The 25,282-nt window shown below is 43.1% G+C and overlaps 1 protein-coding gene across 1 annotated transcript; it reads right to left on the bottom strand.

The window, feature by feature from the left end:
- Nucleotides 1-4,708: 4,708 nt before the first annotated feature.
- Nucleotides 4,709-21,636, bottom strand: LOC132891886 (plasma membrane ascorbate-dependent reductase CYBRD1). Its single transcript, XM_060929998.1, has 4 exons — nucleotides 21,197-21,636; nucleotides 17,270-17,478; nucleotides 6,054-6,208; nucleotides 4,709-5,722 (listed from the first exon to the last, which is right to left on the bottom strand). Exons 1-4 carry the CDS (start codon nucleotides 21,381-21,383, stop codon nucleotides 5,464-5,466), a joined length of 810 nt encoding a protein of 269 aa, XP_060785981.1. The 5' UTR covers nucleotides 21,384-21,636; the 3' UTR covers nucleotides 4,709-5,463.
- Between the last annotated feature and the right edge of the window lie 3,646 nt (nucleotides 21,637-25,282).

Here is a 25,282-nt window from a genome sequence, read left to right as displayed (position 1 = left end):
TAATATTTTGGAACAATTCAGTTCCTGTCGTCAATTGTTGTTCCCTCACTAACCTGTCGTTTAAATTCAATAAGTCAAAACAATTGGAGATTCCTTCCAAAAAATGTTAAATATATGTCTCCTCACAGAAGACTTCATATCAGCGATTATACTCGCTTTTTATGCTAAGTGTTTGCCACAAAAGTCCCTGTATTACAATAGAAATGATAATGTATTAGAACAAGTGCATTACTATAAACTAGCACTGATGTCAAAGCTGCTGCTGTAGGATGTCAATCATCATCTGACCAATCAGAATCAAGAATTCAGCAGCGCTGTGGTATAAACAACCATAATGTTTGACATTTTAGCACTAATGTTTAATTTAGAAGGGAGATAATTGCAGGGTATGTTAACCTTTACAGCCCTCTTTCATGAGTTTTACCAAAAGACTGGTATTAGCTATATGCTAATATACACTTACTGTATAGAAATATTTTTCATTAGGGTTATGCAATACTTAAAAAACAGCAGGGGTTTTATGTATGTATGTCCATTGAAAGACTGTTGAATCAGTAACGTATATAGAGGTAAATCAGATTCACTGGAATATTAAGCTGAATTCAGAATGCCTGAAAGGAAAAAGATGCATAATTTGAGGAAGTTAAATACAGATAAAAACTGAAATTGGATTTTTTTAATGATTTTTTTTGGTAATCTATATTACAGATTCAAATTCAGTTAATGTAGCCTGTATACATATGCATGGTTATACAGCTATCCACAAATATATGAAGCCATCTGTTAGATATATCTAGCCATGTCAGTCTTACTGTTCCTGACTGTGCACGCTTGTGCTAATACAACCCCAATTCCAAAAAAGTTGGGATGCTGTGTAAACTGTAAATAAAAACAGAATGGGATAATTTGCAAATCATGGAAACCCTATATTTCATTGAAAATAGTACAAAGACAACATATCAAATGTTGAAACTGAGAAATTTTATTGTTTTTAAAAAATATATATGCTCATTTTGAATTTGATGTCAGCAACATGTTTCAGAAAAGTTGGGACAGGGCAACAAAAGACTGAAAAAGTTGTGCAATGCTAAAAAAATATTTGGTTAATTGGCAACAGGTCAGTAACTTGACTGGATTAAAAAAAAAAAGAGCATTGAGGAGAGGTGGAGTCTCTCAGAAGTAAAGATGGGGAGGGGTTCACCACTCTGTGAAAGACTGCATGGGCGAAGAGTGCAACAATTTAAGAATAATGTTCCTCAATGTAAAATTGCAAAGAATTTAGGGATTACGTCATCTATGGTATATAACATCATTAAAAGATTCAGAGAATCTGGAGAAATCTCTGTATGCAAGAGACAAGGCTGAAAACTGACATTGGATGCCTGTGATCTTCAGGCCCTCAGGTGGCACTGCATTAAAAGCAGACACGTGTCTGTAGTGGAAATCACTGTATGGGCTCAGGAACACTTCAGAAAACCATCATCTGTGAAAACACTTCATTACTGCATCCACCAATGCAAGTTAAAACCAGATATAAATAATATCCAGAAACACCGCCACCTTCTCTGGGCCCGAGCTCTTTTACGATGGACTGAGGCGAAGTGGAAAACTGTCCCAAGGTCTGACAAATCAAAATTAGAAATTCTTTTTAGAACTCATGGTCACCACATCCTCCAGGCTAAAGAGGAGGGGGACCATCCGGCTTATCATCAGTGCACAGTTCAAAAGCCAGCATCTGTGATGGTATGAGGGGGCATTAGTGCACATGACATGGGTAGCTTGTACATCTGGGAAAGCGTAATTAATGCTGAATGATATATACACGTTTCAGAGCAATATGCTGCCATCCAGACAAATTCTTTTTCAGGGAAGGCCTTCCTTCTTTCAGCAAGACAACGCCAAACTGTTTTCTGCACATATTAAAACTGCATGGCTCCATAGTAAGAGAGTCTCGGTGCTAAACTGGCCTGCCTGCAGTCCAGACCTGTCTGCTATTGAAAACATTTGTGTTATGAAGCACAAAATATGACAAAGGAGACCCCGAACTGTTAAGCAACTGAAATTGTATATCAGGCAATAATAGGATGACATTTCTCTTTCAAAACTACAGCAACTGGTCTCCTCAGTTCCCAAACATTTACAGAGTGTTGTGAAAAGTAGAGGTGATGCAACACCGTGGTAACCACGCCCGTCCCAATTTTTTTGAAACGTGTTGCTGACATCAAATTCAAAATGAGCATACATTTTTCGTAAAACAATAACATTTCTCAGTTTCAACATTTGACATGCTGTCTTCATACTATTTTCAATGAAATATAGGGTTTCCATGATTTGCAAATCATCGCATTCTCTTTTTATTTATGTTTTATACAGTGTCCCAACTTTTCTGGAACTGGGGTTGTAGATGGAGGACACTTTACAGTTGACTCATGGAGCCCTGAAGGTCCATGAAATTCAGCTAAGTTAGATGTAGATAATAAAGTGGTTCGAGTGTATTTTTCTAGGTTTTGCACTGTAATAGACGAGAATGAAAATATTTACCACCTTAGAAATGATAAAAAAAACCATCCTACACTGATTTCTAGATCAGATGCAGGGCACAGGACTAATTTGACTACATTTCCTGTGTAATGTTATTAAAGGTCAATTATTATTATTTTTTTGTACGTAGGGATGAAGTTTTGACATCAACATGCATTTTAAAATGCAAAAAGTTTCTGAAAGCCCCACAATGTTGTCTAATCCTGGCAGAAGAAAATTTAAACATCATATTCAGAACATTATCCAAAATCATTTTCCTGATAACTCCTGGTTGTCTAGGACTTGCATAATGTTCAGGAAATCCTAAATCTGCTTTATTCGTTTATGCAGGCTAAGTTTCTCTTTCCAACATAAGATACTTTTTCTTCTTTTTAAAAACTCTGTTTAATTCTCCATTGTTTCATAAATCATTTTATTTGTTAAATACGGTTTTGTTTGGGACAGCCCTTTTTTTAATTTATGGCTTACAGAAATGCAATAAAATTACAAAAAAAAGTCTTGCACTGTGATGTGTTTATTTAAAAAAAAATTAAAACCACCAGAAAGCATAATAATTTAAGTAAAAAGCGTGATCTCCACTAACCTTCAACTGAAGGGCCCACCCTTTCTGCAATACTATATAAAGTAGAATAATGTAGAAAAGATATAATTTAATAAAAAATAAAACATATTTAAGGTTTGCTTTATTGCATGTGTGTATCAAACAATGAAATTACAATGAGGAATTTTAATTCAGGTTTTTTTTACTACCTTATGATTAATGTTGGCAAAAGACTGTCATTCATTTTATCCTTGATCTGGAGAAATTTCTATTAATAATACTGTTTAAAAAAGTTAATCTAAAAACACCTGCAACAATATTTTAATCTGAATCACTTCTAATATCCAATAATGCTTACAAATTCTGGGCCACATCTCCACGAGTCTTGACACTGGTACAAAGTGAAAATGAACTTAAAAAAAAAAAAGGTTGCTGTGGATTTTGCTGGTTTTAGCCATGCTAAATACTTTTGGTTTTTTTTTTATAATGTCAGACAGTCAGAAATCACAGTTTTTGTGGTGAATACACGATTTCGGAATGCACTTTCCACAAAGCTGATCTGGTAGTCATAAGATTTCATTACTTCTTAGGAAGAAATATTAGCCTTGCAGCTCCAGCATGTCAAGGAAAAACGCCTGGGTCGATATAGTTTCAGAGGGCAATTATATGGTGTTAATAGCACTGTTCTTAATTGAAATTAATACTGCCAAGATTTATGTGCACTCAAATGTCATCCATGTCCCAGTACTCCACTTCTTCTAATCAAGTAAAATTATAATGGAACAACAACTTCATCTACCTTACATCCTCTCAGCATGCGTCTCTATACGATTATGATGTGAACTGCTCACAAGCTCATGTTGGATAAATAGACTGAAATATGCCCAGGTAGTGTTACTCATGTTAAAAGATTACTAGCAGCTTGCTAGCCTGCATTTTAACAGCAAGAATCATACATGGGCGGCACGGTGGTGTAGTGGTTAGCGCTGTCGCCTCACGGCAAGAAGGTCCTGGGTTCGAGCCCCGTGGCCAGCGAGGGCCTTTCTGTGTGGAGTTTGCATGTTCTCCCTGTGTCCGCGTGGGTTTCCTCCAGGTGCTCCGGTTTCCCCCACAGTCCAAAGACATGCAGGTTAGGTTAACTGGTGACTCTAAATTGACCGTAGGTGTGAATGAGAGTGTGAATGGTTGTCTGTATCTATGTGTCAGCCCTGCGATGACCTGGCGACTTGTCCAGGGTGTACCCCGCCTTTCGCCCGTAGTCAGCTGGGATAGGCTCCCGCTTGCCTGCGACCCTGTAGAACAGGATAAAGCAGCTACAGATAACGAGATGAGAATTATACATGGGTCCAGAACAGCTACAGGTTTTGATGAGACAAAAAGCCTGGTTTTGTTTGGCTGCTCTGGTAGGACGCTGAAAACCATTTGAGCAAAAGGAAAAATAAATAAATTGCACTGATTGATTATGAGATTGTTTGTTAACGATGTTCAACGTGACTGCAACATGCAAGACGAATACCTTTGGGTTAGAAAACATCAAAAATCATCACCAGCACAATTTGCTGATATTAATAACTGAAAAAGAATATTGGTACTTTTCACTTGGACAAGGAAATGTAGGATAAAATGTTCTTGATATAGTGTTCTTTAATTGTTATTTGGAGTTGACTCTGAGCGGAACCTCATTAAAAGACCACAAGGAAAAGGACACCAGCAGACAACAAATATGTTGAACAGCACTTTGAGTTCTCTGTAAAGCAAAACACATCAACAATCCAGGTCTTAATATGTGCATATCTTGCTGGTCAAAGAAACTGGTTAGTGCTGCTGTATTTAAGTTCTTTAGAATATTCGGACCTTTTGCTAAATGTCCAAAAGCTAGTCTGTTGTAGCTTGACCCAAAAAAAAAACCCACACACCACCCCACTTCTCAGTGTAGAACAATGAACTGAAAAAGTAAGGTATATCTTTAGGTATTATACTGTAACCTTTGTATGATAATGTTGCAGATTAATAAGTGACTATTAGCTAAACAGAGACTAATCTGATAAGGCAATAGGAAAATACTTCATTTCCTGAAAGGCTGCAGTTCAATCTGAGAGAGACTCAGGAGTTCATTTAAAATTTACAAAAACAGTGAAATCTTGCTTTCTGTGTACTGTAATCTCATATATAAAAATAGGTATATGAGATATATGCAACACCTCTTGTGTAAAAAATAAAATAAAAAATATGCACTTCTGTATCTACTGTAGGTAAAAGGTGTACAAAATCCCTTTTGGCCAAAAAAGAATCTGTTTAAATTTAAATCGCTGAAGAGATGTTTTGCCTGCTCTGGAATGATAAGTGCAGCAAACAGACAATTTCTTCTCATACACTGGTTCTTACTCGACTGTTTTGCCATTTCGTTTGCGGGCCTCACTGTTAGGCTCGGAGTCAGGCGTGTCAGACATTGCCGTGTCTGTTCTGGTGCCGACTGATGCTGGTTCATTGTGCAGAGTTTGCAGGAGCTGCTCACTGGGTCTCTTCCAGTTGGGCCGGGTCGCGATCCACAATATGAGTGCCCCGAACACGGTGATCAGCAATCCAAGCACATTAACAAATGTGGCCTCTGGAGGAGAATCTTTGTAACTTGGATTTTTCCTGTGTAAACATAACATTCATTTATTAGAGATGTTTGATAAAGAAAAAAGGGCAGTTTTTTCCCCATTACTATTAAGTACTAAACGCAAAATACTAAAATTAAAGATGGGAGAGATCACTGTGACATTTCATGCTGTACTGCCCGTTACATGTGACCACTGCAGTTTTGCGCAAACAAGCACAACACAAACCGAGGGATCGTAGTAATTATTTGAGGTGACCTGCATGTATGATGTAGCAGGTTCTCTATCTCCGAAGCAGATAACCTTTAATTTTCCATACACAATGCAGAGATTTGTTCAGTAAAGTATGATTATGTAAGCATACTTACAGGCCAAATATGAGCTTTTCAGTGATGCCCATGAGTGCAGTAGCAATCACAGTGGTAAAGATGAACAGACCACTAAATACATGTACAGGCATAAACGCAGCTCGCACATATCCTGGGCTTACAGGCAGGAGGAAGACGCAAACTCCTAGCACAATCTGTTCAATTACACAGAATGTATCATAAATAAAAACTTCAAATTTTTGCAATAGTACACGAGTGTTTCTGTGAATACTGAGAAATGTGTGTCCCAGAGCCATTTCTAGGCCTGTGTAATTGTGGAGAGATCTAAAACCTGTACATACAGCAAGAACTCCCTGGGGCCTACTGTGAAAAAAAAATTCAGAGAGGTCTGCTGACATTTCTTAGTTGTTGGAAAAAATTTAAATAAGTGTGAAAATGGCCAACTATGGCTTGTCCCACCTACAAGCTTGGTTTGAACTGAAAGTGTTATTTCTCCACTGAAGGCATGGTGATGTAGTGGTTAGCACTGTCACTTCACAGCAAGAAGGTTCTGGGTTTGAGCCCAGCAGCCGACAGGGGCCTTTCTGTGTGGAGTTTGCATGTTCTGTCTGCGTGGGTTTCTTCCGGGTGCTCCGGTTTCCCCCACAGTTCAAAGGTTAACATGGGGCGGCCTTGGGCTGAAGTGCCCTTGAGCAAGGTACAAAAGCCCCAACTGCTCCCCAGGCACTGTAGCATGGCTGCCCACTGCTCTGGGTATGTGTGTGTGCTAAATGCTCACGTGCACGTGCGCGCGCACTACTTCAGATGGATTCAATGCAGAGGACAAATTTCATTGTGCCCAAGTGTGCATATGGCAAATAAAGGCTTCTTCTGCTTCAGCAAGCAGACAAGATTGCCCTCTGTGCACATCATGGATATAAGTGTGTTTAAAGGAGATACGAAGAACCTTTATTTTTAAATACATTTCTGAGTGGACAGTATCTCCATCCTTGACTCTTGTATGCTGCATAAATAGGACTAAAAACATATTTGAGAGTTAAAATCGACCATAAAGTTGGCATTCGAGCTGCCCTGCTAAGCCAGCCAGCCCTGAGTGCATGACATCACAGCAGGAACTAATTTTAAGGCTGAGACCTTTGACAGCTATAGACCAAAAGTCATATACCATATTTTCCGGACTATACGTCGCTCCGGAGTTTAAGTCGCATCAGCCAAAAAATGCATTATGAAGACGAAAAAAAACATATACGTCGCACCGGACTATAAGTCGCACTTTTTTGAAGGGTTATTCTATCCATAGAATCTGTGATTGTATCTGATAAGCGGCGCGTGGTTACTGCGCGACTGCATTGTTTATTTAATAAACGAACAGCTGAGCAGTGATAACGCGCCCTTTGCCCTGTAAGTAGCCTAGTCTGATTATTTTAAATATCTACTACTATCTTTAATACTATCACTATCGTTATTACTAATAGCCTATATTATTATTATAACTAATATTAGTAGCCTATTACTGATGCATTAATCAGTTTGCTTTTAGATTATTTTTACCGGTAGGGCTTATTATCGCCCCATGGCTCTTTCATCTTTGTTATTAAAGCTGTAGTCATCATCGAGGAGAGTCATTCTTCATGTTTGTCGAATTTTATTTCATTAAATCAGAGGTCAAGTAGGCTATAGGTATATCATCTCCAAAGACAACCGTCTAGTGAAAAAAAAAAAACAACCGCTTTTAAATCCCCTACTTAAATCCTTAAAAAGAGTAATTTAACTCGTCTTGTGCGATCTGATCTCCAATGGTGAAATAAACCGGTTGTGATATGAGTAGTCTGTTATTTTAGAAGATAAATTTAATATATAATTTAATATATAGCCTAATAAAAATAATATTTTATAACATCACGACATACTGTCTGTAACTGTTCGTCACTAAAGCGTTTTCTAAGATCATAATGTCTGATATTATTATTTTTTTTTACACACACAATAAGCGCGTGTGCGTAAAGTTATAGTAAACCACCCCCCACCTTTTTTTTTTTTTGAGTCGCCGGACCCACCCACCTCCTGCGTTCCGGGACCTCCCACTTCACAAATTAAGCACTGCCTAAAATCACTACATAACTTATTTAAATAACTATAGCCCTATCATTAATAATAAAACACAGGTCAATCAAGTTTATCAAGCTGGCGATTTCACTCCAAATCAGCAAATCCATTGAATTCCTCATCCTCGGTGTCGCTTCTGAACAACTCCACCAACTCCAGCGGCAGACGAAGCGCCGTTTCCTCTTCTTCTGCGTGGCTGTCGTCAGACTCAGCATCAGCTCCAGTTATTCCGCGGTGAAAAAAAACAAAAACAAAACACAACATATATACGTCGCACCGGAGTATAAGTCGCATGGCTAGCCGAACCATGAAAAAAAAGTGCGACTTATAGTCCGAAAAATACGGTAAATAAATATTTAAGGTGAAAGTAAGAAATCCCGTTACCGACTTGCTCAACTAAGACTGATTTGACTTCATTGATTGTGGGTTGACGCTCATTAAAACAGGATAGGTGTTATAACTTGTGCAACATACATGTACATGCATGCATTTTCACTGATAAAACATAAAAGGCTAATTAAATAATCAGATGAATTGAGACAATCACATTCTGAAGCAAATTAAATATAATCTTATACCGGTAACTTAAATACGCAATACAAGGTTACATGTATTAATCTAAATGCAGGTAAACAATGTGGTGTTTTTGTTGTTTTGTATCCAAATGAGAGTCGGAGCTTACCCGTCTGTGTTCTCGCTTCTTGAAGGCCGATCTTGTGGCCGATTGTTTTGAAACAATCTGACTTTCAGTTGTTCGTTCAATTCTCTGTTCATTCACTTCTTCCACGCAAGGGCGAGATATTGCTGCTGAGGCAAGCATATCCAGCGGGAAAAAAAAATCAGATGGCTGGTCCACTCATTCTCCATACTGAGTATTCCGCCATTACTGCTTGGCTCAGGCAATTACTAAAACCCGGGATGGGACATCACCGGTTTTAGCAACAACTGCGGGGAGGTCACTGCCTGAGCGATAGGTCACGTCCCGTTCCGTCCCGGGTTTTACCAAGAACCCTCGGCTCACACTCCGGGAGAACTGGTGCAACTTAACTGACTTTCCTTTTCTTGTAGTTTTCTTTAATTGTTGATACTGCACCCTCTTTCAATATGGGCTTATAGCCAACGCTCCTCAGCAGATCAGACGTCTTGTACGAGTCTTCAGTAAAATGTGCAGAGCAGAGGAGAGACAACTTCGTAGGTGCCCAATGTGCCCGTGAACTTCTCACAAAGCGCATCCAAATCTTTGCAGTTTGAACATTCTTGGGCCATGAATGCAACGTAAATCCACCTTCTGTCGTGTTGCTGCACCCACCAGCAACACATCTACATAACATGGCGATAAATTAGCTCAAAATGGAGGATCAGAGTTGCAGTCAGCTCTGTGTTTTAGTATGGACCCTTTTCACGTGACGTCACGACAAACGCGGCCGCCATTTTGGACGTGTACTACCAGTAGTTTACCACAGCCAGCATTGAGGAACGGCAGCAAAGAAAGTTTTTACTTTCAGCAAGACTTCCATCATGCCACTATATTGTTGTGCACCTGGATGTAGTAACCATCAACAAACAAGGCAAGGGTTATCATTTTATCGGATCCCGACGGAGAAGATGGATAGTGGCCATTAACAGATTGGCAGCCCTCGGCATACCAACGCTTGTGTAGTGACCACTTTGTTGGAGGTAAGACGAATAAAATTAGCCAGAAAAGGCATTACATTGCTGCTAACATTCTGTGGCGGCGAGTGTGTAACCAAATAGGCTAAAATAACCCATTGTAACCTCTTTGTTCTTCTTTAGTAGCTATTGTTGACTAGCTAATGTCAACAACATAGTAGCTAGTATGTTACTGTAGCAATGTTTACGTTCAGTCATTTGGATGACTGTTAAAACCTTTCAGTCTCAAGTTTTTCCTTTACTGTATTTACTAGTTTACTGTAATTATGATCCGGCAGCTATTTACACTGGATCCAGTGTAAATAGCTGCCAGAGCCAACGTCTGAGGTTCCGGAGCGCACTCCGGCTTGCTCGCCCTCAAATTAAGCAGCGCGCGCCGGCTTGCTCCCGGAGTGCTCCGGCCGAGGTTCCCCTCAAACTAAGCAGCGCACGCCGGCTTGCTCCCGGAGTGCTCCGGCTGAGGTTCCCCTCAAACTAAGCAGCGTGCGCCGGCTTGCTCCGGAGTGCTCCGGCCGAGGTTGCCCTCAAATTAAGCAGCGTGCGCCGGCTTGCTCCGGAGCAAGCCGGAGCGCGCCCCGTAACCTCGGCCGGAGCACTCCTGGAGCGCGCCCCGGAACCTCGGCCGGAGCACTCCTGGAGCGCGCCCCGGAACCTCGGCCGGAGCACTCCTGGAGCGCGCCCCGGAACCTCGGCCGGAGCACTCCTGGAGCGCGCCCCGGAACCTCGGCCGGAGCACTCCTGGAGCGCGCCCCGGAACCTCGGCCGGAGCACTCCTGGAGCGCGCCCCGGAACCTCGGCCGGAGCACTCCTGGAGCGCGCCCCGGAACCTCGGCCGGAGCACTCCTGGAGCGCGCCCCGGAACCTCGGCCGGAGCACTCCTGGAGCGCGCCCCGGAACCTCGGCCGGAGCACTCCTGGAGCGCGCCCCGGAACCTCGGCCGGAGCACTCCTGGAGCGCGCCCCGGAACCTCGGCCGGAGCACTCCTGGAGCGCGCCCCGGAACCTCGGCCGGAGCACTCCTGGAGCGCGCCCCGGAACCTCGGCCGGAGCACTCCTGGAGCGCGCCCCGGAACCTCGGCCGGAGCACTCCTGGAGCGCGCCCCGGAACCTCGGCCGGAGCACTCCTGGAGCGCGCCCCGGAACCTCGGCCGGAGCACTCCTGGAGCGCGCCCCGGAACCTCGGCCGGAGCACTCCTGGAGCGCGCCCCGGAACCTCGGCCGGAGCACTCCTGGAGCGCGCCCCGGAACCTCGGCCGGAGCACTCCTGGAGCGCGCCCCGGAACCTCGGCCGGAGCACTCCTGGAGCGCGCCCCGGAACCTCGGCCGGAGCACTCCTGGAGCGCGCCCCGGAACCTCGGCCGGAGCACTCCTGGAGCGCGCCCCGGAACCTCGGCCGGAGCACTCCTGGAGCGCGCCCCGGAACCTCGGCCGGAGCACTCCTGGAGCGCGCCCCGGAACCTCGGCCGGAGCACTCCTGGAGCGCGCCCCGGAACCTCGGCCGGAGCACTCCTGGAGCGCGCCCCGGAACCTCGGCCGGAGCACTCCTGGAGCGCGCCCCGGAACCTCGGCCGGAGCACTCCTGGAGCGCGCCCCGGAACCTCGGCCGGAGCACTCCTGGAGCGCGCCCCGGAACCTCGGCCGGAGCACTCCTGGAGCGCGCCCCGGAACCTCGGCCGGAGCACTCCTGGAGCGCGCCCCGGAACCTCGGCCGGAGCACTCCTGGAGCGCGCCCCGGAACCTCGGCCGGAGCACTCCTGGAGCAAGCCCCGGAACCTCGGCCGGAGCACTCCTGGAGCAAGCCCCGGAACCTCGGCCGGAGCACTCCTGGAGCAAGCCCCGGAACCTCGGCCGGAGCACTCCTGGAGCAAGCCCCGGAACCTCGGCCGGAGCACTCCTGGAGCAAGCCCCGGAACCTCGGCCGGAGCACTCCTGGAGCAAGCCCCGGAACCTCGGCCGGAGCACTCCTGGAGCAAGCCCCGGAACCTCGGCCGGAGCACTCCTGGAGCAAGCCCCGGAACCTCGGCCGGAGCACTCCTGGAGCAAGCCAGAGCGCGTTCCGGAACCTCGGCCGGAGCACTCCTGGAGCAAGCCAGAGCGCGTTCCGGAACCTCGGCCGGAGCACTCCTGGAGCAAGCCAGAGCGCGCTCCGGAACCTCGGACGGAGCACTCCTGGAGCAAGCCAGAGCGCGCTCCGGAACCTCGGACGGAGCACTCCTGGAGCAAGCCAGAGCGAGCTCCGGAACCTCGGACGGAGCACTCCTGGAGCAAGCCAGAGCGCGCTCCGGAACCTCGGACATTGGCGTGTATGTGTATGGCGATGGGTTTTTAATGACCTAGGTATACAGATCATGTGGGCCGAAGTCAGGTAAAGACGAGGGCTTCGTGTACTTCCGTATGTCAGTGAACAATCCTGGTGGAAGCAGGTAAACGTCGTTCTCTAAGCCTGCTAACCTCAATTTTTGCAAATACCTCTCCCTCTGCTCGCCCTGTAAATGCCCTACGTCGCTGGATAGTGAAGGTGTTTTCTGCATCTCGCTCCTTTTTCTTTTATGTTTTTCGTTTGTCACCTTCCTCGCATTCAAACTGATTCGAGCCGAAGTCCACTACATGTCCAAAATGGCGGTCGCATTTACGAAGGTCACGTGACTGAAAAGGGTCTATAGCGGAAATGGTGATGAGACCGATAGACTTCCTGCTGTGACGTTACGGACCTCAAGGTCATTCACTCAGACCGCTACCTACATCAATCACTATAATCGTAACAATTACTATATTAGATTTATTGTTGACGCTTAAAACTATTCCTATGCCATTCTTGAGGTCTCAAGGCATTTATAAACGAAAGTGAGGCCATGGCTCTGTGCATCTTCTTTAAAGAAAATATAACTAAACTTGATGCAGCTTTTAATCATTTTGACCGCAGCTCAGCCAAAGTAGGCGTCCTACGAACTTGCGGTCAACTATGTGACAATGCTGAATTCAGCCCCAGTGTTGCAACGGTTACTCAGATACAAGGTTCACCTGCCTCATGTTATCTGGCAGGGCAACAAAACAACATCTTGTACAGATGATAGTGTGTACTGCTTCTGGTATGGTTTTTTTGCATGGAATTGTGTGTGTAAATATTGAAGTGTACCTTTTTTTACGCGTCAACTATGTGATGGTGATTACATCTGTGTGATTAACTGTGGTAAGTAGTCAGCATGATGGAACAACGTGGCAGCCAACTCCCTTCACACACAAGACCCTGGGCGATAACAGGTTGACACCAATGGACATAGCAAGACATAAAGCCCAAATTGTGTCAACTATGTGATAACCATGTAACATCTAATTTAAGGTAGATCTAGTATTGCCAATGCTGCTAGATATTGCAGTGTAGGCCACGATTCCATCAACAATGTCTACTGAAGAAGCCAAATTCTAGACAAGCCATTTGATCAAAATACTTAAGGATTACAACCACTAGGGTTGTATTACAGGAATAAATAGTAGTTGGTCTATCTGTCACAGTTGACATCTCACAAAATTATGTATGCAAGGAGTGTCAGTACACTGAAAAAATATAAAAGCATTTGAGCATGGCTCTACTGTGTACCTTTCACTTGGGATATGGTACTATCATTTGGCAGTACAGTGGATATAAAAAGTGTACACAACCCGTTAAAATGACAGGTTTTTCTGATGTAAAATAAAAAATTTATATTTATATTTATATATATATATATATATATATATATATATATATATATATATATATATGAGACCACGATAAATAATTTCAAAACTTTTTCCACCTTTAGTGTGACCTATAACCTGTACAATTCAATTGAAAAAATCTGTTCAGGGGAAAAACGAAAAAACGTACAATAAACTGGTTGCTTAAGTGTGCGCACCCTTACACTAATACTTTGTTGAAGCACCTTTTGATTTAATTACAGCATTCAGTCTTTTTGGGTCAGAGTCTATCAGCCTGCCACATCTAGACTTGGCAATATTTGGCCACTCTTCCTTGCAAAAGCGCTCCAAATCTGTCAGATTGTGAGGGCATCTCTTGTGCACAGCCTTCTTCAGGTCACCCCCACAGATTTTCAATTGGATTTAGGTCTGGGCTCTGGCTGGGCCATTCCAAAACTTTTTTGGGGGGTCATTGTCATGCTGAAAGATGAAATTCCTCTTCATCTTTGTAGCAGACACCTGAAGGTTTTGGGCCAAAATTGACTGGTATTTAGAACTGTTCATAATTCCCTCCACCTTGACTAAAGCCCCTGTTCCAGCTGAAGGAAAACAAGCCCAAAACATGATGCTGCCACGACCATGCTTCACCGTGGGTATGGTGTTCTTTTGGTGATGCGCAGGGTTGTTTTTGCACCAAACATACCTTTTGGAATTGTGGCAAAAAAGTTCAACCTTGGTTTCATCAGACTATAAACATTTTCCCACATGCTTTTGGGAGAGTTGATGTATTTTTTTGCAAAATTTAGCCGGGCCTGGATGTTTTTCTTTGACCCTACCTCATAGTCCAGACATATGGAGAATACGGGAGATTGTTGTCACATGTAGTACACAACCAGTACTTGCCAGAAATTCCTGCAGCTCCTTCAGTGTTACTGTAGGACTCTTGGCAGCCTCCCTGACCAGTTTTCTTGTCTTTTCATCAATTTTGGAGGGACGTCCAGTTCTCGGTAATGTCACTGTTGGCCCATATTTTCTCCACTTTTTGATGACTCTTCACTGTGCTCCATGGTATATCTAATGCCATGGAAATTTTTTGTATCCTTCTCCTGACTGATACCTTTTAGCAATGAGATCCCTCTGATGCTTTGTAAGCTCTCTGCGAACCATGGCTTTTACTGGAGGATCAAAGTCAAAGTCCTTCCTGCACCATTCATGGCGCATTTGGCGGTGCCGATCTCCGTTTCGTAGCCCTCGGCCTCTTGCCTATATTACATTAGCTAGGGTTACAGTGGGGGGGGGCTAGTCCTCTGGTAACCGCAAGAGTTTGACTCCCCACTCACATCTATATTGCAGCGTGCCTTGCCAGATGGCAGTAGGCACCATTTTTATGATGGTCTTTGGTATGACCCAACCGTGAGTATAACTCGTGATCTCCCGATCAAGAGGCGGACATGCTAACCATTAGCCACTCACCAGTCGTGGAGGATGCAACTGAGTAAATGTTTGAACTTTATTTGGGGTTAATCAGAGTCATTTTAATTGATGGCAGGTATGTACCCTGGAGGGACTACGGCTACATCCACACAACAACAGCAACCAGAGGTGGAAAAACCCGGGTGCAGAAAGTAAAAACCCTGCCACATTTTTGCTCCAGCCAATTCAATGAACCAGCTGATCCTAATTACCACATCCCCTAAGCCAGGTTGATGAGCTAATTGGTGAAATCACCTGTGTTGAGAGCACAGGCAGAAGGAAAACCTAAGCAGGACTTTTACTTTGTCAATCCAGTTTTTCCACCTCTGACGGCAACGAGATGTTATTTAAAAATATATCGCGTCCAAATGGGCAACGATCAGTAAAATATCAGGTCCATATGGCAACGCAACGCTTGCTGAAAACGATGCAATACACATGCCACACCTCTAGGGGCGCTGTAAGACGGTCCCTTCGGAGACACCAGAACAATAGAAGAAGTAAGGACGCATGCGCATAAACTATTATGCGCGAGACTTCATATTAGCCACAAAGTCAGGAAAATCTGTTCGTAAAATTACATTATAATGACCAAATACAATGAAAAGTATTTTTCCAGTCTCACCTGTGAAAGGTAATCCCATGTGATCTCGTTTGGACGGCAAACCTGTTGGTACAGTTAAACGCAGCTAATCTTTATTCTCCGCTTTGACCTATCCAATGTGGCGGCGAGGATGACGTACGATTCTACGCGGAAGGCGGCGTCTTTAATGGTCCGGAATAAATTGAATACTACACGTTGATGGATTAATTTGTTGTTTCTCACCTGTGAAAGGTAATCCCATGTGATCTCGTTTGGACGGTAAACCTGTTGGTACAGTTAAAGGCAGCGCATGAATCTTTATTCTCCGCTTTGACCTATCCAATATGGCGGCGAGGATGACGTATGATTCTACGCGGAAGGCGGCGTCTTTAATGGTCCGGAATAAATTGAATGCTACACGTTGATGGATTAATTTGCTCCTCTACACCCTTTTTGAGGAATGTATTGTAGGACTAAAACCAACATCTGAAGAGGTGAGATCGCTCCTTTTTTTTCCCTATTTTTGCTGGCGGGATTGACTCTGCCCTAAGGGCAGAGTCTCTCTCTCTCTCTCTTTGCACCATTACACAATAAATATTCACAGTGAAAATATTTTGTAAGCGCGTTTCATGAACCAAGTTATAGGATTTGTTGACAACTTGCATCGCAATGAGAAGATCATTAGCACTACTGGTGTTAAGAATCAGACCATTTCATAAATGAATATTTTGCTGTAGAGCTGCAGTGTTTGTACAATTGCATGTTTTTGCTTCACTATTACGGTCACTATTCTGCTTCTTGCATTACTACTGTGAACTAACACTGAACATAATAATAATAATAATAATAATAATAATAATAATCAAGCTCGTGTTTCACTCTCACTAGTGCTCTGTAAGGCTTTTTCCTGGTGATATCCTGGTGATATTCGTTACACTTCTACCCGGCGTGAAGCACTCACAGTCATGTGGTTGTGACGTCATCGTAAACAAATCCGTTCTACTCATCCAGACGACTTCACAACGGCAACGTTGCCAGATCTTTCCACTCTGGAACCTGTTCTCAAAAAGATTGCATTTTGGGCACCCAAAACGCCGGTGCCGTGTGGACGCCAGGCCTAAACGATAAGCAATTGTATCGGAGTCACCTGAATCCGTTGCCGTGTGGACAGGGCCTATGTCTCTCGGTTGGCCTGGGAACGCCTCGGTGTTCTTCCCGAGGAGCTGGCCGAGGTGTCTGGGGAAAGGGAAGTTTGGGCTTCCATGCTCAGACTGCTGCCTCTGCGACCCGGCCCCGGATAAAGCGGAAGAAGACGAGACGTACCCAAAAAGACTGAATTAAATCAAAAGTTGCTTCAACAAAATATTAGTTAGTATCAACAAAGTATTAGGGTGTGCACACTTATGCAACCAGCTTATTGTATGTTTTTTATTTTTTGTGTTTTTCCCCCCCTAACAGATTTGTTTGTTTTTCAATTGAATTGTACAGGCTATAGGTCACATTAAAGGTGGGGAAAATTTTTGAAATTATTTATTGTGGTCTCTTTTTTTTTTTACATCAGAAAAACCTATCATTTTAACGGTGTGTACACACTTTTTATATCCACTGTATTTGTACCAAAACACAACATGCTTCATTTTTGCCAAATTGCCCACCCCAAATTTCTCAGTATTCACAGAAACACATGTACATACATATTTGTCTACAGAACTTTATCATAATTAATAAAAACACAAGAATTTTACCTGCAGTGCGAACAGTATGACTGCAGCTAATCCCACCCAGCTGTGCAAACTGTACATATTTGGGATATTCTGCATGTTGTGGAAGTCAAACACTGCTACCAGAGAAATGACAACCAGGACAAAAGCCAGCACATTCAGGCCAGCATGAATGAACTTCATCATCAGCTTACTGCATTTCCAAGTCCATGGAAGTCTGTACACAACAATCGCTGCAGGGGGAAAGCAGGCACTTAATTTTGAGCACAATTAATAACACTTAACTTTCCTATAACACAATGGAATATTTTATGTAATCTTTCTGCAGCACTTTTGCTCATTTAGCTAAGTAAATCTATTTGACCTATTTATTTGTCTGACAAAAAAAAAAAATCATCACGATTTGGCACAGATGTGTAGACGGTAGTGCTGTTGGCTCACAGTTCCACAGTCCCTGCTTTAATACTGAGCTCATGTTATTGTCTGTGTAGAGTTTCACAAGATCTCGCAGAGTATACAGAGGTTTCCTCTGGGTTTTCCGGATTCAAAAACATGCTGGTAGTAGGATTGATTATGTTAAATTTCCCCAGGTGTGAATGAGGCCCTGTTTACACTTGGTTTTAAAATGCATCGAGTGATCAGATTACAAGTGGACAGTCGAAACAAAGGCCATTTACACCTATGTCTATCATGCGTCTCCAAGGTGTCCAGCTGACCATTTGTGTTCAGATTTCATTCCTGCTTATGTTACTTTCACTAGAAGGTCTGTTATGATAGTAGTCTTTTAGTTTTCTTTGGACTGAATCTTCTGCCCAAATGAAAATTAGGTATGTGGTTTCCCTTGCACTCAAACTACATGCCCTGTGTCTGGTCGGAGTCTCATCACATCGCTCCTGTGGAGGAGGACGGCCCCATATGGACAGTTCAAAGTCACACTTGGAAGACGCTCTGGACACCTACAGTAATGCTTTTATGGCTGAGGACTACAGTTGACTTGCTAACTTTAGGACTGCAGTTGTCATGAACAGTTTTGCATTAAAGTTTCCATCAATGAAGAGTTATAACATCAACGAAACTGACTTCATGTTAAAACTGTTAATGTTATAGTCATGTTGTCTGTTGTTGTCCAAATGAAGATGGGTTCCCTTTTGAGTCTGGTTCCTCTTGAGGTTTCTTCCTCATGTCGTCTGAGGGAGTTTTTCCTTGCCACAGGCTTGCTCATTAGGGATAAAATTAGCTCATGTTTTAAGTCATTCAAATTCTGTAAAGCTGCTTTGTGACATTGTTTATTGTTAAAAGCACTATACAAATAAACTTGACACACCTCAGTGCTCCTCTCCATTTTTTTTTTGAACGTTGCCGCACTGTCACCAAAACAACCACCACATCCTGCACCGATGATGTATTGTCCTGTTACAGCCTTGTCAGGGACACTTTAGCATTTACACTACAAAGGATATGTGGTCAAATAGAAGAAGGTTAGAGAAGCAGCTTTGGGACCAAAAGGTTGCCGGTTTGATTCCCTGGACCAACAGGAATGCCTAAAGTGCCCTTGAGCAAGGCATCTAACCCTCCATTTTCTCCCTAGGCTGCTCTGGATATGTTGGACATTGCTTTGGATAAGAGTGTCTGCTAAGTGGCATTAATGTAATATAATGTGAAGGAAAGAAAAAAAAAAGCACAACTTTATTCATCACACACTTGTGAAATTTCCTCTCTGCATTTAACTCATCTGAAGCAGTGAACACACACATGCAAGCAATGAGCACACACACACACACACGCACGCACATACCCAGAGCAGTGGGCAGCTATGCTAACAGCGCCCGGGGAGCAATCGGGAGTTAGGTGCCTCACTCAAGGGCACCCCAGCCCAAGGCCGTCCCATATTAACCTAACTGCATGTCTTTGAACTGTGGGGGAAACCAGAGCACCCGGAGGAAACCCACGCAGAGAACATGCAAACTCCACACAGAAAGGCCCTGGTTGGCCGCTGGGTTCGAACCCAGAACCTTCTTGCTGTGAGGCGACCGTGCTAACCACTACACCACCCGTAATGGTCAAATGTGTCTCAAAACACCTCAGCAAGGGCTCGGAGTGATTGGATCACAATGCATTTTGGTGGTCGTGTACACCTGAATTTAGTGCTGTCCATTTGTGCTCGGATTGCCCAAGACCATTTGAAAATCAAATGTAAATGCATGGCGTCTTGCAGACAGGAAGCGTGGATTCCTACCTTGTATCCAATGTTCTGGGGATAAGTTCCAGACTCACCATGACCAGGATAAAGCGCTCACTGAAGATGAAGATGGGGTGGGGTGTGGTTAAAGTTTTGGTTAAAACGGAGTTCACTGTTGGTTATGCAGATCCACTAGACTCGAGCTGCTGCAGTGTGTTTGTGCAGAAGCAGAACTTACATGGGGGTTGTTTTACAATCAGGGTACGCAAGCTAAAAATCACATTTAACACTTATTATTTTCAATATCAAAAGGCTTGACTAAATAAACTTGGTTGTTTATTGTAACCCTGTGATAGCTCTATTTACCATGCAAAAAAAAATAATTGGTGATAACGTTATTTTTGGTGAATGTATGGCAATATAGGTCATATTTAGCAAAATTACTCGTGTCATTTAGAACAAGTGCTTTTTTGACCACAGGTAGCTCCAAAAGGGATGCACTTAAATCATTCTTTATACCATAAAACACATAGTTGGTTCCATATCATTGGAAACATACCGTAGTTAAGTTTTAATGTTGAATGCCAGTAAGTTTTCAGACTATTTTGATCAAATTAGTATGTAATTGTGTCAAAAAAAACGTCCTCTCCGAGACAGCTAATTTTTCAATATAAAATAACATATATCTAAAATGGGGCGGCACGGTGGTGTAGTGGTTAGCGCTGTCGCCTCACAGCAAGAAGGTCCTGGGTTCGAGCCCCGGGGCCGGCGAGGGCCTTTCTCTGTGGAGTTTGCATGTTCTCCCTGTGTCTGCGTGGGTTTCCTCCGGGTGCTCCGGTTTCCCCCACAGTCCAAAGACATGCAGGTTAGGTTAACTGGTGACTCTAAATTGACCGTAGGTGTGAATGTGAGTGTGAATGGTTGTCTGTGTCTATGTGTCAGCCCTGTGATGACCTGGCGACTTGTCCAGGGTGTACCCCGCCTTTCACCCGTAGTCAGCTGGGATAGGCTCCAGCTTGCCTGCAACCCTGTAGAAGGATAAAGCGGCTAGAGATAATGAGATGAGATTATTTTCATCCTAAAATGTGGTCAAGATATTGGGACATAAATATTAGAGACAACTAACACAAAGCTTACAGCCTTATATTTAAAAGCACTATGGAAGTAGTGGATTCTGAATTGTCAAAAAAAAAAAAAAGTCCTCTCCGAGAATCACTTCATTTGTTTCTCCCAGCCCTGCTTAAAGCTACACTTAATCTTCTTTATCTTATAGCAGATTACACAAAACTACCATACGCATATGTCAAAAAATTACCTGAAATCTGTTCTTTAACTTGTCCTTCACTTAAAAACCGGTACAAGAACCAGTTTGAATCAATTTGAATTTTGGACCCCTGGGACACAAACTCTGTACCCTGATTGTAAAACAACCCGTGGGCTGTGGCCTTGTGTCTCTCACTGCAGACTTTTTACTGGCGCATGAGCTCTAAAAGTTTGGGATGGATGACTCTTCCGCTGTATACCAGCATTTTTCCCACTAAATCTGCTGAATTATGGCTCAGTTTCACACAAACTTTGAGAAATTAAGCATTTAATGCTACTTTCTTGCACACGAGCGCCTCGACAAATCACGTGATCTGGGTTGCTTAGCCTGCTGCTTCTTCCTATTTTGACTTTATAAACAAACAAACAAACAAAACTGCAGGCTGCACATTAACATAACAACGTAAACACAACAACAACAGTAACCAAGGAATAAATGCACTACTTACCGATTCCTTGAAGGAAAATAAACCCAGTCACAGCCAAAAGAGGATGCCAGTTGAATTCCTTGGCTCCTCCATCCCAGGATAAACCCTCCCGGAAGTGTAAAACCCACCTCAGGACGAACACAACGGCGATAAAACCGACTGCAAAGGCAAAGAAGAGCAGCACAACAAAGGGCCTGTGGTTCTCCATATCTGTGGCTGCAGTGCTCTGGACTGCGAAGCTCTCAGAGGTGTTCGGGTTTGGTTTTTCTTTTCCCCTCCTCACTCACTGTTTGTGTAACTTGCCACATCCACCGCTATTACGTAACAGTCACATAACATGTAATTACATCACAAGCACACAGATATCTACCCTGTAAACTAACTTTATTATTATTAGTAATAAACAGTGCAAGAAAAGCTACAGGCTTGCAACAGGACGCTACATTTAACAGCAAACACAGTGACGTCACCACAACTTCTCCTCTCCCAGACGTCTTAAAGTGACTTCACATGCACGGAAATTCACTGTTCCGAAAGAAAGCACAACTTTATTCATCATCACACTCTCTGCATTTAACCCATCTGAAGCAGTGGGCAGCCATGCTAACAGCGCCCAGGGACCAGTTGGGAGTTCTGTGCCTCGCTCAAGGGCACCTCAGTCCAAAGCCGTCCCATATTAACCTAACCGCATGTCTTTGGACTGTGGGGGAAACCAAGAGCACCCAGAGGAAACCCACGCAGACAACATGCAAACTCCACACAGAAAGGCCCTCTCCGGCCACTGGGCTCGAACCCAGGACCTTCTTGCTGTGAGGCGACCATGCTAACCACTACACCACCGTGCCACCTACAGGGGCTAAATTACGACTGAAATATCCATAACTAAAAGGTGTTATTTCTCAGTTTACCCTCAAATTATCTCATCTCATCTCATTATCTCTAGCCGCTTTATCCTTCTACAGGGTCGCAGGGAAGCTGGAGCCTATCCCAGCTGACTATGGGCGAAAGGCAGGGTACACCCTGGACAAGTCGCCAGGTCATCACAGGGCTGACACAGACACAGATAACCATTCACACTCACCAGTTAACCTAACCTGCATGTCTTTGGACTGTGGGGGAAACCAGAGCACCCGGAGGAAATCCACGCAGACAACATGCAAACTCCACACAGAAAGGCCCTCTCCGGCCACTGGGCTCGAACCCAGGACCTTCTTGCTGTGAGGCGACCGTGCTAACCACTACACCACCGTGCCACCTACAGGGGCTAAATTATGACTGAAATATCCATAACTAAAGGTGTTATTTCTCAGTTTACCCTCAAATTACAGTGGTGCTTGAAAGTTTGTGAACCCTTTAGAATTTTCTATATTTCTGCATAAATATGACCTAAAACAACATCAGATTTTCACACAAGTCTGAAAAGTAGATAAAGAGAACCCAGTTAACCCTTTGATGCAGAATGTATGCACACCCCTTCTAATGCACAACATGGGTCAAAAATGACCCGCATTCATTTTCCAGGTTATTTCATGCTGACTGAGTTTTTCTTTGCTCTATCTTTTGAAATCAATTTATTTTATGATTGAATATTCCAAGTATTCTTTAAATATCTTGTTTTTAATTACCACAAACCATTAATTTAATTTTTTCTTTCCTACTTTATGAACAAAAATACTTTTTATATTACTACACATGGGTCATCCAAGTGTGATTTAAAATTAAATGCCTTAATACTATAATAATAATAATTTGTTTCAAGTAATTACTTTAGCAGTGAATGGGGCCAGTTATTTATTTATTTATTAACTATGTCGTTAGCTAAGCCAACTACAATAAAATTAGCTAACTAAAGTAGAATATGTCAACAGCTCGGTAGCTAATAGTAATTACTTATAACTTTCTGACGAGTAATCTACTCACTCTCAAGGGAACCTAAACATAATCAATTTTTTTCTAAGGTAATGTTAGAACAATTGAAAAACATTCCTTGCATGTATTAGATGGGCAAAGGGCGCTGTGCTGAGCTGTGAAATGTCTGACACAAGCACAATTCACAGTTCCCACCAAACGCTGGAGTAAATGCATGCGGGTCGGTTCTGACCCATGTGTGTAAACTTGATGTCGAATTACAAAAGCTGTGCTTGTTCATAACTTAAGAAAGGAAAAATAAAAATGATGATTTGTGCGTATTTGGAAAAGTAAATGACAAAATGAATTTATTTCAAAAGTAGATCATAGAAACACTCAGCCATACATGAAATAACCTGGAAAATGAACGCAGGTCGTTTTTGACCCATGTTGTGCATTAGAAGGGTAGTGATACAAAAAGGGTTTTTATTCAAAAAGTAAGAAAGGAAAAAATAAAATAAGGATGTATGATGATCAAAAACAAGTTAATTGAGGAATACCTTGAATACTGAATGATGGAATTAATTTATTGCAAAGATATAGAAGATAAAAACTCAGCCGGGTCACTTTTGACCCGTGTTTTGCATCAAAGGGTTTGAGACAAAAATATTATACTTGGTCATTTATTTATTGAGGAAAATGACCCAATATTACATATCTGTGAGTGGCAAAAGTATTTGAACCTTTGCTTTCAGTATCTGGTGTGACCCCCTTGTGCAGCAATAACTGCAACTAAACGTTTCCGGTAACTGCTGATCAGTCCTGCACACCAGCCTGGAGGAATTTTAGCCCATTCCTCCGTACAGAACAGCTTCAACTCTGGGATGTTGGTGGGTTTCCTCACATGAACTGCTCACTTCAGGTCCTTCCACAACATTTGGATTGGATTAAGGTCAGGACTTTGACTTGGACGTTCCAAAACATTAACTTTATTCTTCTTTAACCATTCTTTGGTAGAACGACTTGTGTGCTTAGGGTTGTTGTCTTGCTGCATGACCCACCTTCTCTTGAGATTCAGTTCATGGACAGATGTCCTGACATTTTCCTTTAGAATTCACTGGTATAATTCAGAATTCATTGTTCCATCAATGATGACAAGCTGTCCTGGCCCAGATGCAGCAAAACAGGCCCAAACCATGATACTACCACCACCATGTTTCACAGCTGGGAAAAGGTTCTTATGCTGTAATGCAGTGGTTTCCTTTCTGCAAACATAATGCTTCTCATTTAAACCAAAATTCTATTTTGGTCTCATCCATCCACAGAACATTTTTCCAATAGCCGTCTGGCTTGTCCACATGATCTTTAGCAAACTGCAGACAAGCAGCAATGTTCTTTTTGGAGAGCAGTGGCTTTCTCCTTGCAACTCTGCCATGCAGACCACTGTTGTTCAGTGTTCTCCTGATGGTGGACTCATGAACATTAGCCAATGTGAGAGAGGCCTTCAGTTGCTTAGAAGTTACCCTGGGGTCCTTTGTGACCTCGCCGACTATTACACGCCTTACTCTTGGAGTGATCGTTGTTGGTCGACCACTCCTGGGGAGGGTAACAATGGTCTTGAATTTCCTCCATTTGTACACAATCTGTCTGACTGTGGATTGGTGGAGTCCAAACTCTTTAGAGATGGTTTTGTAACCTTTTCCAGCCTGATGAGCGTCAACAACGCTTTTTCTGAGGTCCTCAGAAACCTCCTTTGTTCGTGCCATGATACATTTCCACAAACATGTGTTGTGAAGATCAGACTTTGATCGATCCCGGTTCTTTAAATAAAACAGGGTGCCCACTCACACCTGATTGCCATCCCATTGATTGAAAACACCTGACTCTAATTTCACCTTCAAATTAACTGCTAATCCGAGAGGTTCACATACTTTTGCCACTCAGAGATATGTAATATTGGATTATTTTCCTCAGTAGATAAATGACCAAGTATAATATTTTTGTCTCATTTGTTTAACTGGGTTCTCTTTATCTACTTTTAGGACTTGTGTGAAAATCTGATGATGTTTTAAGTCATATTTATTCAGAAATATAGAAAATTCTAAATGGTTCACAAACTTTCAAGCACCACTGTATGTGTACATTGGAAATCGTTTCTTAAGTGTAAAAAAATAATACATCTAATCTCATCTCATTATCTCTAGCCGCTTTATCCTGTTCTACAGGGTTGCAGGCAAGCTGGAGCCTATCCCAGCTGAC

Source organism: Neoarius graeffei, chromosome 9 (assembly GCF_027579695.1).
Source record: "Neoarius graeffei isolate fNeoGra1 chromosome 9, fNeoGra1.pri, whole genome shotgun sequence".
Taxonomy (NCBI): Eukaryota; Metazoa; Chordata; class Actinopteri; order Siluriformes; family Ariidae; genus Neoarius; species Neoarius graeffei.
This window is presented reverse-complemented; position numbering and strand designations above follow the sequence as displayed.

Bases quoted from the DNA above. Each gene is read 5' to 3' on its own strand.
- LOC132891886 (XM_060929998.1), bottom strand. From the start codon at position 21,383: ATGGAGAACCACAGGCCCTTTGTTGTGCTGCTCTTCTTTGCCTTTGCA. The intron at 17,479-21,196 runs GTAAGTAGTGCA...TTCCCCCTGCAG, and splicing joins TATTTTCCTTCAAGGAATCG to CGATTGTTGTGTACAGACTT. The intron at 6,209-17,269 runs GTAAAATTCTTG...GTAATTGAACAG, and splicing joins TCATACTGTTCGCACTGCAG to ATTGTGCTAGGAGTTTGCGT.